Source organism: Bubalus bubalis, chromosome 13 (assembly GCF_019923935.1).
Source record: "Bubalus bubalis isolate 160015118507 breed Murrah chromosome 13, NDDB_SH_1, whole genome shotgun sequence".
In the NCBI taxonomy this organism is placed as follows: domain Eukaryota; kingdom Metazoa; phylum Chordata; class Mammalia; order Artiodactyla; family Bovidae; genus Bubalus; species Bubalus bubalis.
This window is the reverse complement of record NC_059169.1, coordinates 17,770,718-17,789,054: the sequence shown is the minus strand read 5'-3', so window position 1 is coordinate 17,789,054 and position 18,337 is coordinate 17,770,718. Positions and strand designations below refer to the sequence as shown.

The window sequence follows — 18,337 nt, the reverse complement described above, 5'->3', positions numbered from 1 at the left end:
AACTTATATGCAGCTCAGGAAGCAACAGTTAGATTGGACATGGAACAACAAGCTGTTTCCAAATAGGAAAAGGAGTACGTCAAGGCTGTATATTGTCAACATGCTTATTTAACTTATATGCAGAGTACATCATGAGAAACTCTGGGCTGGAAGAAGCACAAGCTGGAATTAAGATTGCTGGGAGAAATATCAATAACCTCAGATATGCAGATGACACCACCCTTATGGCAGAAAGTGAAGAAGAAGTAAAGAGCCTCTTGATGAAAGTGAAAGAGGAGAGTGAAAAAGTTGACTTAAAGCTCAACATCCAGAAAACTGAGATCATGGCATCTGGTCCCATCACTTCATGGCAAATGGATGGGGAAACAGTGGAAGGCTTTATTTTTCTGGGCTCCAAAATCACTGCAGATGATGATTGCAGCCATGAAATTAAAAGACGCTTACTCCTTGGAAGGAAAGTTATGACCAACCTAGACAGCATAGTAAAAAGCAGAGACATTATTTTGCCAACAAAGGTCTGTCTAGTCAGAGCTATGGTTTTTCCAGTGGTCATGTATGGATGTGAGAGTTGGACTATAAGGAAAGCTGAGTGCCAAAAAATTGATGCTTTTGAACTGTGGTGTTGGAGAAGACTCTTGAGAGTCCCTTGGACTGAGAGGAGATCCAACCAGTCCATCTTAAAGATCAGTCCTGGGTGTTCATTGGAAGGATGGATGTTGAAGCTGAAACTCCAATACTTTGGCCACCTAATGCGAAGAGCTGACTCATCTGAAAAGACCCTAATGCTGGGAAGGATTGAGGGCAGAAGAAGAAGGGCACTGCAGAGGATGAGATGGTTGGATGGCATCACCGACTCAATTGACATGAGTTTGAGTAAACTCCAGGAGTTGGCGATGGACAGGGAGGACTGGCATGCTGTGGTTCATGGGGTCGCAAAGAGTCGGATATGACTGAGCTACTGAACTGATTTTGCTTATCTGTTTTGTTTATGGTAGTTTGTATCTGTTGCTCCCATAGTCTTAATTTATATGCCCTCTCCTTTCATCTTTGGTAACTGAGTTTGTTTTACATTTCTGTGAGTCTATTTCTGTTTTATATGTAGGTTTGTTTGTATTAGTTTTTAGGTTGCACATACAAATAATATCATACTTGTCTTTCTCTGTCTGATTTACTTCACTTAGTGTGATTCTCTAGGTTTACCCATGTTGCTGCGGATGGCAATATTTCATCATTTCTTATGGTCTGAGTAATATTCCATTGTGCGCAAGTGTGTGTGTGTGTGGTATCACATTTTCTTAAACAAATCATGTGTTGATGGGCACTTAGCTTGTTTCCATATTTTGGCTATTTTAAGTACTGCTACTATGACTGTTGTTGTATGTATCTTTTTGAATTAGGGTTTTTGTCATTTATAGATACATATCCAGTACTGAGATTGTTAGATCATATGGTAGCTCTATTTTCCATTTTTTTCAGAAATTTCCATACTGTTTTCCATTGTGGCTGCACAAAGTTATATTCCCACCAATAGTGTAGGAGGTGTATCCTTTTGTCCACACCCTCTCCAGCATTTGTTATGTGTAGACTCTTTCATGATGGCCAATCTGACTCCTGTGAATGATACCAAATTATGATTTTGATTAACATTTCTCTGATAAATAGTGATGCGGAGCATCTTTTCATGTGCTTGTTTGTTTTCTGTATGTGTTCTTTGGAGAAATGTCTATTTAGGTCTTCTGTCCATTTTTTGGTTGGTTTTTTGATATTGAGTTATATGAGTTGTTTGTGTATTTTAGATATTAAATCCCTGTCGGTCACATTTGGTTTTATCCCATTCATTTGGGGATGTCTTTTCATTTTGTTGGTGGTATTCTTTGCTGTTCAAAAGCTTTTAAGTTTGATTAGGTCCCAATTGTTTACTTTTGCATTTTTTCTTTTGCTTTGCGAGACTGATCTAAGAAAACATTGTTGTGATTCATGTCAAAGACTGTTCTGTCTGTGTTTTCCTCTAGTTTTATAATATCCAGTTTTATATTAGGTCTTTAAACCATTTTGAGTTTATTTTGTATATGGATTATTTTGTATGGTTATATATATACAAAAAAGTAGTGTGTTCTAATTTCATTTATTTCCATGTAGGTGTCCTGCTTTCCCAGTACTATTTGCTAATGAGACTGTCTTCTCCATTGTATACTCTTGACTACTCTTTCATAGATTAGTTGACCATAGGCATTTGGAGACCTGTGTTTTAAAATTGTACTTCTTCTTCCTTGACATCAGAATGAGTAGTTATGTTCTGTCATGTTATACTTAAGTAAAATTGTACATTCAGAGCATCTGAATTGGCCAAGTTACAGAAGATATAAATTATTATGTGGATGTGACAGATTCTATTATTCTTGGGCTCTTTTGAGAGAGCTGCCCTTAGCAATGATCCACAGGAGTGAACAAAAGCTTAACAGGAAAATGGACTTTATGAGACTTAATAAATATTTCTAATTAAATACAAAGAATGGAATTAACTGTAATACCTAGATGTGGAAAAACAACCTGTGTCTTGTTTAGAGTTTCAGCATACTCTCTTTAGATACATTTACTCTAAATGAAGAAGTACTACTTAATATCAGAACAGTTTTTATAGGTATATCATTTGAGCAAATTGTTTCAGACACTCCCTCCCCTCCCCCCCAAAAATCATTAACCAAAGTCACTAATTAGTTGAAAGGGAGAATTGAGCTCCTTCCTCTTTCTTTAAATTTCCAATTAGCAGACCTATTGCTCTTAGTCGCTCAGTCGTGTCTGTGTCTGACTCTCTGTGACCCCATGGCCTGTAGCCGGCCAGGCTCCTCTGTCCATAGGATTCTCCAGGCAAGAACACTGGAGTGGGTTGCCATGCCCTCCTCCACAGGTCCTCCCAACCCAGGGATCGAACCCAGGTCTCCTGCATTGCAGGTGGATTCTTTACTGTCTGAGCCACCAGGGAAGCCCAGGAACACTGGAGTGGGTAGACTATCCCTTCTCCATGGGAACTTCCCCACCCAGGAATTGCATCAGGGTCTCCTGCATTGCTGACGGATTCTTACCATCTGAGCTACTCGGGAAACCTGGTAGACGTATTAAAGAGCAATAAAAGGGGTGTAAGGAAAGAATTTAGAAAGAAAGAAAAAGGAGCAGTGAAAGATAATTTGTGAAAACAGGTTCAGGTCCTAGACAATTCAGATTGGGCTGCCTGCATGTGCTGTGTGGTCCATGATCACTAGAATTACAAGCTCAATTTCTTAATTGCTTCTTTGATCTTATCCAAGGTGAAAATTGGATTTCTAGAGGTTTTTTTTTTTTTTTTTTTTTTTTGCAGAGCAATTCAACTAAAGCTGCTGTGTAGCAGCTCCTTTTGCCAGTCTTATACTCTCAGAATAATAAACTACAACCACAGCTAACTTCAAGAAACGTCTTAAACTCTCAGATAAAGGATTCTGTCCCTCTTAGCAGCTGACAGTAATCAAGAACCATAAAGAAATTCCAGAGGCATCTTCTTTTTCCCCAAATACAGCTCAGATTCTGTCAAACAAATTTGACAATTTGCTGTCAGGCCCCTGCCATCTGGTTTGTCTGACAACAACCTGCTTTTTAGATAAATTGACTTTCATTTTCTTGAATCAAGATATTTGCCAACTCTGTGTATCTGTATAAATATCCCTCAAAGCTCAGAGTCTGAGAGCTAGAAGCACTAACTAATGATAACAACCCCAAATGCCCTGGGCAGAATATAAGATGCTACATACTGCTGAGTGTCAGTAATCATACTATAAAACTTCTATTTTCTTCCTTTCCTATAACCTTATAATAAAAGATCAGGTTAGGCCTTTGTTTGCCTAGTAAAACAGGGGAATCAAACCGTTTAAACACCAGCCAGACCTACCACCCAAATAGATTCTCCCTATTCTCCCTTTCCTGCCTGTTTCTATATTGTCCAAGTTTAATATTACTGTGAAACATTTGGCGCTCATGGTAAAGAACCCACCTGTCATTGCAGGAGACTCATAAGAAACACGGGTTCAATCCCTGGGTCAGAAAGATCCCTTGGAGGTGAAATGGAAATCCACTCAGTATTCTTGCCTGGAGAATCCCATTGACAGAGGAACCTGATGGGCTATAGTCTATACGGTTGCAAAGAGTCCGACACAACTGAAGTGATTTAACACACACACACACACACACACACACATAATATGTTACTGTGAAACACTGGTGCTAATTGGTTTCTTTCTGCTGATTAACAGGTTTTGGATTCAGGGAGACGGAAAGAATATACCCGGCCATATGATTTGCTGCAAAATACAGATAGCCTGTTTTACAAGATGGTGCAAAAACTGGGCAAGGCAGAGGCCTCTGCCCTCACTGAAAGGGCAAAACAGGTGAGCCTGCTTCAGGGTGTTGTAATTACAGTTTGTCTCCAGGTTCAGTCTTCAGAATCTCCACCTGGGATCTCTGTGCCCTTTTCAATCCTAAACCTCCAGAGACTAAGCTTCATGACTGGGTCTTAACAACCTGTGGCAGTTGAAAGCAGGTCTGCTGAGAATCTGCAGCAGTGGTGGGGGTGGGGTTTGGGATGAGTGTGTGCTTCTGTGCATGCACACCTGTGCCTAACAGACAGATTTCGGATAGGACTCACCACACACTTGGACCCTAGGTTCAGATTCCCTTAGACCACAGAACACTCTCATTTTGCAGACCCTTTATGTTTCATTCTGATTGGTTCTCAGCACATTTGTGATGCAAGTGCTGTCCAGGAACATCCATGAAATTTGAGAGTTTATGGAAAAAAATTCTGGAATATTTTGAGGCTAGGAAGATTTACCAGGAAAAGGTATAAGTTGCTTCTGTTTCTAACCTGTAAAGAAAACTCCTACATGTTACTGTCACTTAATCCCTAATTCTTTGTCATTTAGAATTTTATTCAGTTACCCCCTCCCTGCCTATGCTCCCTGTAACTTCCAGAAGAAGGTATATTGCCACCAGGATAAATCAGGAATTCACAATACCTTAACACTGTACTCTGAATGGTGCTTGAAGATGAGATGGGTGAGAGCACTAAGCACTGTACATGGTGTGAGGAAGGCCCTCGATGAGTGACATTCAGTCACGTGGTGTCTTTCTAACAAATGTGAGGTGATAGTGTCTTAGACAGATGTGACAACTGAGGTCTAGTTTAAAGGACTTAGCCATTGTCATGAAGCCGCCTGTAATTCATTCTGGAGCAAGGTGGGGTTGACATTGATGGGAAGATGGAGTGAGGGAAGATGTGGTGTTCTTGCTGTTTGAGATGCATGGTTTTGGGTGGGATGAGGCTTCAGACTGTATGTGGTAAGGCTTCCCCATTGAAAATTTATCTCTGGGTATTAAATTATGGATGCATTTTACCTTCTTCATTTTTTTTGCATTTCCCAAATTTTTACTTGTAATTAGAATAAAATTACTTGTGTAATATTTAAAATATCTGCTAAAGAAAACATGCCCCAGTATCTAACGGTTTTTCTGTAGGAAAAATGCATCTAAAATGTGGCCTAAATTCCCTCTGTCACTGTTTCATCTCAATCCTGCTTAGAAATGAGGAAATGCACAGCAGTGCCTTCCACTGTTCATAGGGCAGGAAGGAGATGGTTGTTTGTAAGTACTGTACTGTATGCAAATGTTGAGAAGCTGAACATGGAGCTCTGTATTTTTTGTGCCTAAAATTCACAGAGTACTTTCATCTACAGTGTCTCCGAGTCAGAGTTTCCCTCCTGAGACCTGATAATCATTAGTGATTTCCCATATAACCAAGTCACAAAGCAGCAAGGACTCTTAAAACCCTTTTGTTCTTTTGAACTTAGGCATTACACATCAAAGAGATGTGTGATGACACTTATGTGTCAAAGTGTTCATTTAAAAAACTATATTATCCTTATGTATGATCAAGTCACTGAGTAATGAGAAATTGATCTCAGAATTTTAGATATGCCCAGATAAGATAATAGGGTTCAACATCCTCATTTTATAGGTGAGGAAACTAAGTCCTCAGAAGGAATGTGGTCCCGTGTGTATAATTGGTGTTAAGCTAGTTTGCAGCAGACACAGAATTAGAAATCTGTTCTTTAAGTATATGTTTTAAATCAAGTGTCACATAAGATACATACAGAAGCAGACATAGGTCATAGAATTAGAAATCTTGTGATTCCTGGTCTAGTAATCCTGACCCTATTCTAACAATATTAATGGTAAGTTATATATGTATAGTTTTTTATAATTTATTTTACACAGTTCTTGCATGTATGATTTCACATAATCCTCATGACTGCCCTTTTTTATTGCAAGTCATGGATAAAGAGATTGGTCCAGGGCTTACCCAAGGTCACAGAGCTGGTCCAGGGAGCACAGAGGGGGAATCGCTGGGGAGGCTGAGTACAGACCTAGGTTCTGTGTTCTGTGCCGAGTCTGAGAACACTGCTCCTTTCACATGGTACCCAAGGTGGAGGTGGTCACTCAAGTTCACAGGGTGACCGAACCTCACTCTTAGGTTTCAGTCCTGCCACTGGCTCAGGTCACCTCTACAGAAAGAAATGCAGTTCTTGATTCTAATCCCATTTTGACATTACTTCTGCATACTTTACATCCTCTTAGGAGGATAAGCTGTCAGATTATCAGTTTTTTGAATTTGCAAGCATCAGATATAAATGCCTTGTTCTGAGCTGTAACAATGGGTTGATTAGCCTAAGTCACAAGGGTTTCACTCTAACAGAACAGAATTCATTCCTCTGAAGAGAAAACTCAACATCTGGGAGAAGGTGCTTCCATATCACATTTTCTTGAACAAATAGTTCAGGTGAACTGATCACTGTCTAGTTGACCCTGATCCATGAAATAGTAGAAAAAATACCTTTTAGATTCATAAAGCTGAAGGGGGCATTAGTCTGCTAGGGCTGCCATACAAAGACCACAGAGCAGGCAACTCAAACAACAGAAACTTATTTCCTTACAGCCCTGCAGCTGGAAGTCTGAGGTCAAGACGTCGGTAGGGTTGGTTTCTTCTGGGGTCTCTCTCCTTGGCTTGGAGACGCCGTCTTCTCTCTGTGTCTCACATGGAGTTCCCTCTGTTTGCCTGTGTCCTGATCTCCTCTTCTTATAAGAACTCTAGTCTGTTAGATTAGGACCCATCTGTATGACTTCATTTTAACTTTATTGCCTCTTTAAAGATACTGTCTCCAAACAGTCACATTCTGAGGTATGGTGGTGTTTAGGACTTCAACATGTAAAACTGGAGGGGACACAGTTCAGCTCAAAGAATGAATGCCTGTCATCTACTCTGTTCTGTGATGAGCAGGTCAGGTTGAGGTTTTTTGAAATTTCTTTGTTCCCAGTGTGCAAAAGAGATGTCATTTTGTCTATTCATGAAATCACCTAATAGAGCCCAGAAGTTATAAAATCCTCATATCCGAGCTCTGGGATCCTGGACCCATTTGAATAGATGGAAGAGGCACTTAGCATCCACGTGGCCTTGTGTCCTCCAAGATCTCTAAGCCTCAGGTCCTCAGCTGTGTGTGGAGCAGGGATTACAGTCCTGCCGGCTTCTTCACACTTATTACAGGGATCAGATGAGAGAGCAGATGCTTAAGGGTGTTGAAATATAAAATGTTTTACAGTACAAAAGTCAGATCATTTTTTAAAAGGGTGTAGACAGAAGACTTGCCTTCCAAAATACACCCATAGTTTAAGTAGTTTTAGAGATTCTAAATCAGGGGTCCCCAACTCCTGGGCTAGACTGTTATGGTCCGTGGGCTGTTAGGGACTGGGCCACACGGCAGGAGGTGAGTGGTGTGCAAAGGAGCAAACTTCAGCTGCTGCCCCCATTGCTCACTTTACACCTGAATCTCCTCTTTCTCGCCCTGTCTGTGGAAAAAGTGTCTTCCAGAAACTGGGTCCCTGGTGCCAAAAAGGTTGGGGACCACTGCTCTAAACAATTAAAATGTATTTATGATAATATATTTTAAAACACATGGCTTATCTAATGCTACAAAATTTAAAAACTTTTTAAAAATACTTTTTTAAAATTTGTGAACTAAAGAAAAATCACTCACCACTCCTGTCATCACACAGCTCCCCGCCAAGGTGGAGCCCCAGCACCACTGTTGACTGTTCTGTTGAGATGTTCTGTGTATCAGGAAGAAAATTCCTGTTTCTAAGCACAAATGATAGCTGTTCTTTCTTTTTTCACTCAATGTTGTATCTCAGATTATATCAATGCATATGGTTATCTCATTCTTTTTAATGACTACATGTGTGTGTGCGTTAGTCGCGCAGTCGTGTCTGACTCTTTGTGACCCCATGGACTGTAGCCCACCAGGCTCCTTTGTCCATGGGATTGTCCAGGCAAGAATATAGTATTATGCTTTCTCCATTTTTACTCCTTATTTTCAATGCTTGTCAATCAGAGTTTATAAAATACAGGGAATACAACCTGATACTAACATCCAAATTTGTTGTGCTCATTTTATGTGTGAAAATGAGAAACCCTTGGGCAGAGAGTATTAATAGATGTCCCAGCCTCTTTGTCACCTTGTTTTTAATTTCTCTCCAGGCTTTGAGTTAGTAAAATGATTTTCCTTATCAATTTACTCGTGATAAAGCTATCTGTGAATCAGAATGATCAGAACTCCAGCCCCAATGAAGGTTTTAATGGGGCTACTTCCTCCATTGAATAAATACACCCCTGGTTTTTCCTATTGTGCCTCTAGTAGGGATATTATTTGCTTCATGTGAAGCAGTGGACCTAAGAATGTGTAGCCTTAGGAGAAGGAGTTTAAAACTCATAAATATGTGTTTTTTGTCTTTTTCCCCCCCTCAGGTGCACTCTGAAAGGAAATAACCATATATCACTCACAATGACCATGTGGTTATGAATATTATGAATGACAAGTGGACAACCCTCAGCCTTCACAATTTTTGAGTTGACTCTGTGATTCTACCATGAGTTTGTGTCTATTCCAAAGGCATTTTTCCAATAGGTTTCTGCACTGCATAAATTATATTATACTTTTTTTACACCAGAAACAGATATTTACATATTACAAATATTAGTCTACAATTTTTTCTCCAGCTTCACTCAGTGAGTTCAAACTCTTGGAAAAGGATTTGTTATGTTTATTTATATGTAATACTATTTTCTTTTTTATCTAAATCAGAGGTGCAGGCCACCAATAAGAGCTGGTTTTGTGTCTTGAGAGATTCTGGAGCCAAACTCATTTTCTAAGATTTGAGACAAAGTTCTCACAGATTTTTTTTTTTTACTGTTCCCAGAATTACATATTACTTTCTAATTATATTAGGGATTCTTGAAGACTGTGTGATGATGCCGTTTTGTATCACCACTTCCTTTAACAGAACTACTACCCATTTTCCACTCAAAGACCTCTGGTTAAAATACTACAGAGAAAAGTAATAGGAAAAACATACAGTAATGTAGTTTAAGTAACATTATAGGAGAGAGAGGTGTCACCCTCCAAAAATATATGGTTAAAATACAGAAGGACAATATTGTACGTTCCTCCCCTGCATTGCAGGCAGATTCTTTACCATTGAACCATTGGGGAAGTCCTCTAAAAGAGAAGGAAAAGAAAATATTCTTTATCAAAGTAGGAACCCTTCCAGGGGATTTGCTAATGAAGGACAGACATGTTCTAGACTGTCTTCTAGATAGAGGATTTTATTTTTTACATTAAAAAAATTGTTGTAAAATATATATAACATAAAATTTACCATATAACCATTTTTAATCACACAATTCGGTGGTATTAATCACACTCACAGTGCTGTGCAGCCATCACTGTCTGGGTAACTTTCGGTAATTATGTGCATCCTCTTCAGTGTGTTATTTCTGCAGAGTCATTTTGGTAAGTTTCACTTTTCTAGAAGTGGATCTGTTTCCTGGGAGTTTTGAGCTTGATTGGCATAAATTTATTCACAATATCTTACATGTTTAATCTCTGAAGCATCTCTGTGTTCTTTTGGCTTTTTAATTTTCTTTGAACCTTCTCTTTTTTATGAGTAATCTTATATAACTTTTTCCTATTTTCAAAGAATCAACTTTTTGCTGGATTGATGCTCTGTTTTTCTTTCTAATTCGTCATATTATTCTTTCTTTCAACTTTTCCCTTTTGAAATTTTTTTCTCTAAATTCTTAGATTGTAAACAGATTAATAACAGCATTATTTTTCTAACCTAAGTATGTAAAACTGACATTTTTTCTGAGATCCACTTTAGCTACAGCCTACAAGTTTTGATACTTACACCAATCAATAGCCAAAGTATTATGTATTTTCTAATTCCTAATTTAATTCATTAACTATATCTTTTACCCATGAGTTATTTATAAGTATAATGTTCTCTAAATTTCAAATGCTAATGGATTTTTTTCTATTAGATTGAACATGTGGAACTGCTAACATTCAGCCTTTTGTATAAAATGGCACTTTCATGTGTTTCAACAGAATAGTTTTCTTTTGCTATTAATATATAACTTAATTTCATTTTGGCCAGACATTAGGCTATGGATTTTAAACCAAAGTAATGATATTCACACAAAAAGTCCTTGTTTCCACCATTTTGTATTCTATTTGGGGGTTTTTAAATGTTATAAGTACATGTGTAACCAGTAATTTTCAAATAAAAGTCCTCCCTAAGTACTGGGATGTTTTCTGATACATGTTGCAGGCTGGTTCTCTGGAATGTAGACTCAGATTGAGTTTAGTGCTGGGATGTTTATCAGGGTTGCCCTTGGGGTCAACACTGTGGAATCAGGAGGGAAGAAACGGGATAGGGCAGAAGGAAAGATCAAGCTGGATCACTGGCTGGACGACCTGAGCTGACTCCATGGAGCATCTGGAGTGAAGATGGCCCTTCAGGGTTGTCCTGACACATCCAATGGTCAGGTCATCTCCACCTGGAAGGGTCACTGCATGCAGCCTGGTGGTTTAAGTTTGCCCACTGGCAGCACCCCCAGCAGCTGGGCAACGGATCCTTGAAGGGAGGTCTGAACAGCACATCTTCATGTCCTGCCACATCCTGTGTCACAGCTCTAAGGTAGGTGATGAAGATGTACTGTGGGGGAAACTGTTGATGACTGATGTGTAAGTCAAAATGATGATTTAGTGATTCTCCTCAATACCCTCTGCTTTAAAAAATAGAGGAGAAGGTCCATGAAGAGGAGAAATCTCATTCTCCAGGGTCAGCCCAGTTGTCACCTCTTCTAGGAAGTCACCTTAAGACCAGTCATCATCCTAGGTAACTCGTCTTTCTGTAGGACCCTGAGCGCTTCTCATTTGTTAAACTGAACAGTACTTGGCTAGCGTCCTATTGTCACAGTGTGGTGATTCTTAAACAAGGGGCATGTTCTTTCCATTTTACACAGGTTATGTAAACTATGTAGCCTGCCCTGACTATGAGTATTCCTGTGGTTTGTTTTCTCACTAAACCAAGTGAGAAAAAGACTTGGAACTGTGCCCTATTCACTTTTTAATTGCATCTTTCAGCACAGTATCTGTTACATAGGGAGCACTCAGTAAATGTTTTCTGAATGAGGAAATGATGACTGAGAACAAACCTTCATTTTCAACCTTATAATTTTGTAATTCTAAGACGTAGCCTGGGATAACAGAAAGCCCTGGTTTTGTAGTCAGTCACACTGATCTGCCTGTCAGGTCTTTCTCTGCTCTCACCAGCAGTGTGGGTGTCCGAAGAATGTACTGTCCAGAGTGGGACACTTGAGAGTGAAAGGAAAGCAGTAACCAGCCAGAGTGCCAGGGAGATAAACTGGCACCATCCTTGACAAAATGGACTATGGACACCCTTCAGCCATGTAGCTTTAGTCTAAAAACAATTCTGTGCGTGTATTTATATAGATTCTATTCTTGAATCAGCAGCATGGTCCTAGTGTTGAAGAGGGTACCTAGAAACACAACAGGTTTTTTTAAATTAAGGTTTCATGTGTACATTATTAATTTTAATTTTAAAACAGAATATGGGTTAACTGAGTTTTTGTTTTTTAAGCCTAATGTTCTAAGGAAATTTTTTTTTCAAAGACTAAACCAGCAGTGTGTGTTGAAAACTGGGAGAAATACATATTTATTTGAATTTAGACCTAGAAAATAACATTACTAGAAGGAATAACATGCCCCAGCCCTATGAGACCTTCGTCTATACACCAGAACCATGTGACCTGCCATGATCAAATTGGGATTGTGTGATATTTTTAAGAACAAGGTTAAGACTTAGCACACTAAGAATGTTCTACATGGAGTTTACATTGGAGGGTTCTGACTAACTTCACTCTTTCACTCAGCAACAATGCTCACAATTATCCACCTAATAGGTGGAGGCTTTGTGTATTCCAAACCAGTGTTTGATCCAATAGTTAATCACATTTAATTCTGGAGGACATTATGTGAAAAACATTTTTTAAATTACATTTTGCAGACTACCTAGACAAAAAAAATGAGCCTCTGAGATGGAGTTTATATCACATTAGAACTTTAGTAAGTAAATAACAATAAACAGTAGATTGAGGATTTTTAAACCCTACATTTTGCAACAATAAAATTTTTATTTATTTATTAACTTTACAATATTGTATTGGTTTTGTCATATATCAACATGAATCCACCACAGGTATACACGTGTTCCCCATCCTGAACCCTCCTCCCTCCTCCCTCCCCATTCCATCCCTCTGGGTCGTCACAGTGCACCAGCCCCAAGCATCCAGTATTGTGCATTGAGCCTGGACTGGCAACTCGTTTCATATATGATATTATACATGTTTCAAATCCATGAGTTTATACTTATTCCAATAAGACATAAAATAGATAGGAGTAAGGGAAAGATTCTTTTTTATGGTAGAAAGGCAACTCATAAATGTAGACAGATTGATAGAAAAGTACCACATAGGAGACATTGTCATAAATAATTCAGACAAAATTCATCATTGACTGAACATATGTTGAATGTTTGGGGGTTGGAAGAGACACAGCATTTTCATGGACTCAAAATATCTTCTCAGATTAATTCTTTAGGGAAGAATTATATTTTTAAAATGGAAAAATCAGACAAACACCAGGCTAACAAAGTAACTAGAGTAAATATTAATAGTGAACCTACTGACACCCTTGGCTTTTTTTTCTTGTTTCTTTAAAAATGTATAGAAGTATGGTTGACTTATACTGTTGTGTTAATTTCTGCTGTACAGCAGTGATTCAGTTATACATATACCTACATTCTTTCTCATGTAGGTTTAATAAGCAGGGTGACAATATACAGCCTTGTCATACTCCTTTACCACTTTTGACCCAGGCAGTTGTTCCATGTCCAGTTCAAACTGTTGCTTCTTAACCTGCATACAGGTTTCTCGGGAGACAGGTAAGGTGGTCTGGTACTCCCATCTCTTTAAGTTTTCCAGTTTGTTGTGATCTACACAGTCAAAGGCTTTAGCGTAGTCAACGAAGCAGAAATAGATATTTTTCTGAGCAGAAACCATAAGGCCCACAAATCCTGGAAATGGGCTTCCTGGTCCTTTACAGGAAAACTCTGCCCACCCTGCCCTGGGGTTCTGCTGTTCTAAGTGCATTCTGTGGACCAGCAGCATTGGCTGGCCTGTGAAGCTGGCCTGTGAGGCTGACAAGAACACAAAATCTTGTCTCTATCCCAGACCTACTGACTCAGAATCTCTACAACCCAGGTGAGTCCTGCTCACAATACAGGTTGAGAAGCGCCCGTTTAGAGCCCCTGCTCAGGTCATCCTGCGTTTGCACCCTCCCCCAGGTGCAGGCAGCCAGAGAGGACCAGGGGGTGTGGCCACCTGGAGTCCCGCCCACTCCAGGCCGTGCTCTGAATACCTGGACCCTAGAATCCCTGTTCCCAGCGCCAGTGCAGGCCTCCCTCCTGGGGCCCATCTTCCAGCCCGACAGGTGGTCAAGATTCAGCTGTTTATTGGGCAGAAGAGGGTGGCCTGAGCTTGGACTTGAAGGCTGGAGGTGCTCTTGCTTGAGCAGAAGATTCCTCAGGGCACAGAAAAGGTCAGAGCCAGAGGTGGGAAGAACAGGGGTAGGGTTGGGGGCTGGGTCGGCCCCTCCCTCTGCTGTACTGCCTTCTGGCTCCAAACTCCGGGGTCCAGGAATCCCAGCCTGCCAGGTGGTTATGAGGGTGTACTTTACAGTGTGTTAGCTTGATTTATAACTTTTAAATGTTTAAACATATAGGCTGGACTTCATTATACTCTTGACCCAGGGCCCACAGATGTGAGTGGCAGGTCTGTTAAATGCTTCTCAGAATGTTCTCAGAGGAACCCCTGCAACCCAATCCACTGGGATGTTGGATCAGTCCTTTGGGGCTGGAGCCTAGGACTCTGCATTCTGACCCCTTCCCTGGTGACTCTGATCCACAGCAGAGCTACAGGAGCACTTGTAATGGAGGGGGGTGGGGCATGGAGTGGAGCTGCCCTGAGTAGCGGGAAGTGTCAGAATAGAGGGAGGTCCCAGGTCAAAGGAAGGTGCTGACCACAAGCTCACACCTTCCTGCTTCTCTCCAGATTCTCCTCACAACCTGGCCTGACCCTACTCTGGGAGTTGGCTGCAGGGAGAAGATGCCAGAAAGGAGCAAGGGTGTCCTCCTGCCGATCGTGGTGCTCTCCGGGGCTGCCCTGCAGAAGGAAGGACCTGCTGCTGCTGCTGCTGCTAAGTCACTTCAGTTGTGTCCGACTCTGTGCGACCCCATAGACGGCCTCCTACCAGGCTCCTCTGTCCCTGGGATTCTCCAGGCAAGAACACTGGAGTGGGTTGCCATTTCCTTCTCCAATGCATGAAAGTGAAAAGTGAAAGTGAAGTCGCTCAGTCGTGTCCGACTCCCAGCGACCCCATGGACTGCAGCCTACCAGGCTCCTGCATCCATGGGATTTTCCAGGCAAGAGTACTGGAGTGGGGTGCTATTGCCTTCTCCGGAAGGACCTGAGTCAGGGGCAATAGGAGCAAAGGGGCTGCAGGTGCCTGGAAGGACCACACGGACCCGGTACCCAGGGAGTCAGGCTGAAGCCACTGAGCAAGTCTTTGGGCAGGGAGACCTCCTGGTCCCGTGGGACACAGGTGGAGTGGGTCAGACTGTGCGGTTCCACCGGGGCTCAGAGGCCGCATCTGTCAGTTAGGAGTCTTATGACCTCTAGCAAGGTCCTTTATCTCTGTAAGATGGGGGTCCTAACATCCTAGTACCCTCTGAGCTTGTGTCAAAATTAAACATGATGGTCTTTCATTCAGGCCCACAATGCTGGTAGGATGAGCAAGTGTTGTGGTTTTTGCTAGGAAGCTCTGTAGCCACAGAGGAGCCCAGAAGCAGCATGGAAACAGTGTAAGAAAGCCCATTTGGGCACAGCCCTCAAGGCCAACCCTTTTGGATGCACTTCTCATGCCAAGAGAATTGTGCTTGAAAAAATAGGGATTGAAGCCAAACATCCAAATTCTGCCATCAGGAAATGTGTCAGGGTTCAGTTCACCAAGAATGGCAAAAAATCACAGGCTTTTGTACCCAGTGATGGTTGCTTGAATTTTATCGAGGAAAATGATGAAGTTCTGGTTGCTGGATTTGGTTCCAAAGGTCATGCTGTTGGTGACATTCCTGGAGTCCGCTTTAAGGTTGTCAAAGTAGCCAGTGTCTTTTTTGGTCTTCTACAAAGGCAAGAAGGAAAGACCAAGATCATAAATTTTGATGATGAGAGAATGATATAATAAATTTTCATATACCAAAAAAAAATTAAGCATGATATGATAGTTAAGTAAAAGCACATGCTTGTCACACAGAGCAAAACAAGGGGCAGCTGCTGTTTATTGGGACACTTATTACATTACACCTCTGCACTTCTTGATGTTCGATATTATAGGCACTTATCACTGCCTGTGTTCAATCATGTCCGACTCTTTGTGCCCCTATGACTGTAGCCCATCAGGCTCCTCTGTTCATGAGATTTTCCAGGCAAGATTACAATACTGGAGAGGGTTGCCGTTTCCTCCCTCAGGGCTTCTTCCCGACCCAGGTATCGATCTTGTGGCTCCTGTGTCTCCTGCATTGGCAGGCAGATTCTTTATCACTGAGCCTGGGAATTACCTGTCACTGACTTTAAGATCAGGTCCCTCGAGCCCCTAGGGGGCGCTAGTGGTAAGGAATCCACCTGCCAGTGCAGGAGACCCAAGAGAAACAGGTTCAATCCCTGGGTGGGGAAGATCCCCTGGAGGAGGAAATGGCAACCCACTCCAGTATTCCTGCCTGGGAAATCCCATCCTCTGTCCATGGGGTTCCAAAGAGTCGTCATGACTGAGCACACACACACAAACTTCAGATCCCAGGCACAGGAAGGTTCCAGTCACAGCCGTGTGCCACAGCCGTGTGCCACACCCGTGCTTGGCCAGTCGCCTGGAGCTCCCTAAACTTCCCTGCGCAGGAGCAACTCCTGAAGTTACTGCTGAGCTGCTCATCCTGTATAGTTCTCAGGATTTCCCTCCCAGCAAGCCACACCTTGGGAATCCTGCTCATAGGTTTGTGATGAACTAAGATGGGGCTTGTATGAAATCTCCTGAGACAACTCTATCATACTGAAAATCACCACCAGGGCGCAGGAGAATCCAGGCATTCAGGTGAGAAGTGTGGAAAGGCTGTGCAATGAGGGGCCAGAAGGCCTCAGTGTGGGCAAAAGGGGTCACAGGCCCCCACCCCAACTACACCCTGTACACAGAAACATACACTCCTGCTCCTGCAGAATCACTCTGTTTACTCTGCTTCCTCGTCAAAGGCCAGTGGTTTATAAACTTAGCTACACATTTGAATCACCAGGGGAGCTCTGTAAATCCCAGTGCTGAAGCCTCATCTCAGTTAAATCAGAATCTCACAGGAGGGGACGCAGGAATCAACACTTTTTAAAACCTCACAGGTGATTGATTCTACCCTGCAGCCAAGTGACAACCACTATTGGAAGCAGATCTCATTTCTTCCCAAATGGCAGCTGCTTTCTTTGCCAGAAAGTGTGAAAAAGTGTAAGCCGTTCAGTTGTGTCTGACTCTTTGCGACTTCATGAACTATAGCCCACAAGAATTCCATGGAATTCTCCAAGCAAGAATACTGGAGTGGGTAGCCATTCCCATCTCCAGGGAATCTTCCCAACCTAGGGATCAAATTTACCCTCTGAGCCACCAGGAAAAACAGAGACGGTTTGATTTCTTCCTATTTTGTTACCGATTCTCCCAAGCCAGACTCCCCTGACAGGAGGTGGGGCTCCTTCTGCTAGAGGGGTGTGCGTGTGTGTGTGCATGCTCAGTCAGTCATGTTCGACTCTTTGGCCCCATGGACTACAGCCTGCCAGGATACTCTGTCAATGGGCTTTCCCAGGCAGGAATATTGGAGTGGGTTGCCATGTCCTGCTCCAGGGGGTCTTACTGACCCAGGGATCAACACGATTGTCCTGCATTGGCAGGCGGGATGTTTACTGCTGAGCCACCTGGGAAGTCCCTCTGCCGGGTGTGGCTCGTGCCAGTAGAAAGTGTTCTAGAGGACACTGTTTCCTCTGAAAACCCTCCAGGGGGCTGCTGAATGTGATTCCTGTCAAGTGGAGGTCGGGGGTGTTCTCAGAGGACCGGCTCAGCTGTGCTGCCGGTGGCTCCAGATTGTAGCGCCGGGCTCAGCATCTCTGCATTCGACACCTCAATGCCATCTTGAATCGCAGTGCTGGGGGCAATGATCCTGCACTCGGCCCTCTGAGCTGAGGTGTCAACGCAGCCGTTTCACACCAGGGAGTCTTGTCTGATGGGCCTGGGGTGAGGCCTCTCCATGAAGCACCCTGTGAGCAAGTGAAACTCGACTCAGCACAAAACGAGTGACAAAAAGTTAGACTTTATTTTATTACCAAGATTCTACTTCTACTCCCAGGGAATTGTTGATGACTGTTTCATCACAGCCCAGCCTCATGGAATATTAAGGGCCCCGACTTACCTTTAATGACTGTTTCCTTTGTTAGCTGTGGAGATAGCCCTGATGAAGAAAAAGAGACCAATTTCTCTTCTATTCCTGAAGGCCCGAAAGGGAAGGTATTAATAAAATCAGTTTTATTTTGTTGTTGTTGTTTTTTAACCTATAAGGTAGCTCCCTCTTGGCTGGGGCTTGATGTTGCCAGAAATAAATGGGAGACCCTGGCACCCTTCATTTGAGGAAGACAAATGGGTATTATTTAAATAGGAAAGGGCCTAGGCATCAGGGTGCACAGAGAACCAGGTCTGGGCTC

General features: G+C 42.1%; 2 protein-coding genes and 1 pseudogene across 2 annotated transcripts in view; all 3 read left to right on the top strand.

Moving 5' to 3' along the window:
* LOC102412250 (ATP-binding cassette sub-family C member 4-like) overlaps nucleotides 1-10,722 on the top strand; it is a 157,550-nt gene extending 146,828 nt beyond the window's left edge. Inside the window, 3 exon segments of the mRNA XM_045162455.1 lie at nucleotides 4,281-4,415; nucleotides 8,882-8,953; nucleotides 8,955-10,722. Of these exon segments, the coding sequence (XP_045018390.1) occupies nucleotides 4,281-4,415; nucleotides 8,882-8,953; nucleotides 8,955-8,996 (249 nt within the window). The 3' untranslated portion in view covers nucleotides 8,997-10,722.
* Nucleotides 1-18,337, top strand: part of LOC123464831 (ATP-binding cassette sub-family C member 4-like) — an 891,549-nt gene that overhangs the window by 680,206 nt on the left and 193,006 nt on the right. The gene's annotated exons all lie outside the window — the stretch shown is intronic.
* On the top strand, nucleotides 11,956-15,771 carry LOC112578568 (annotated as a pseudogene).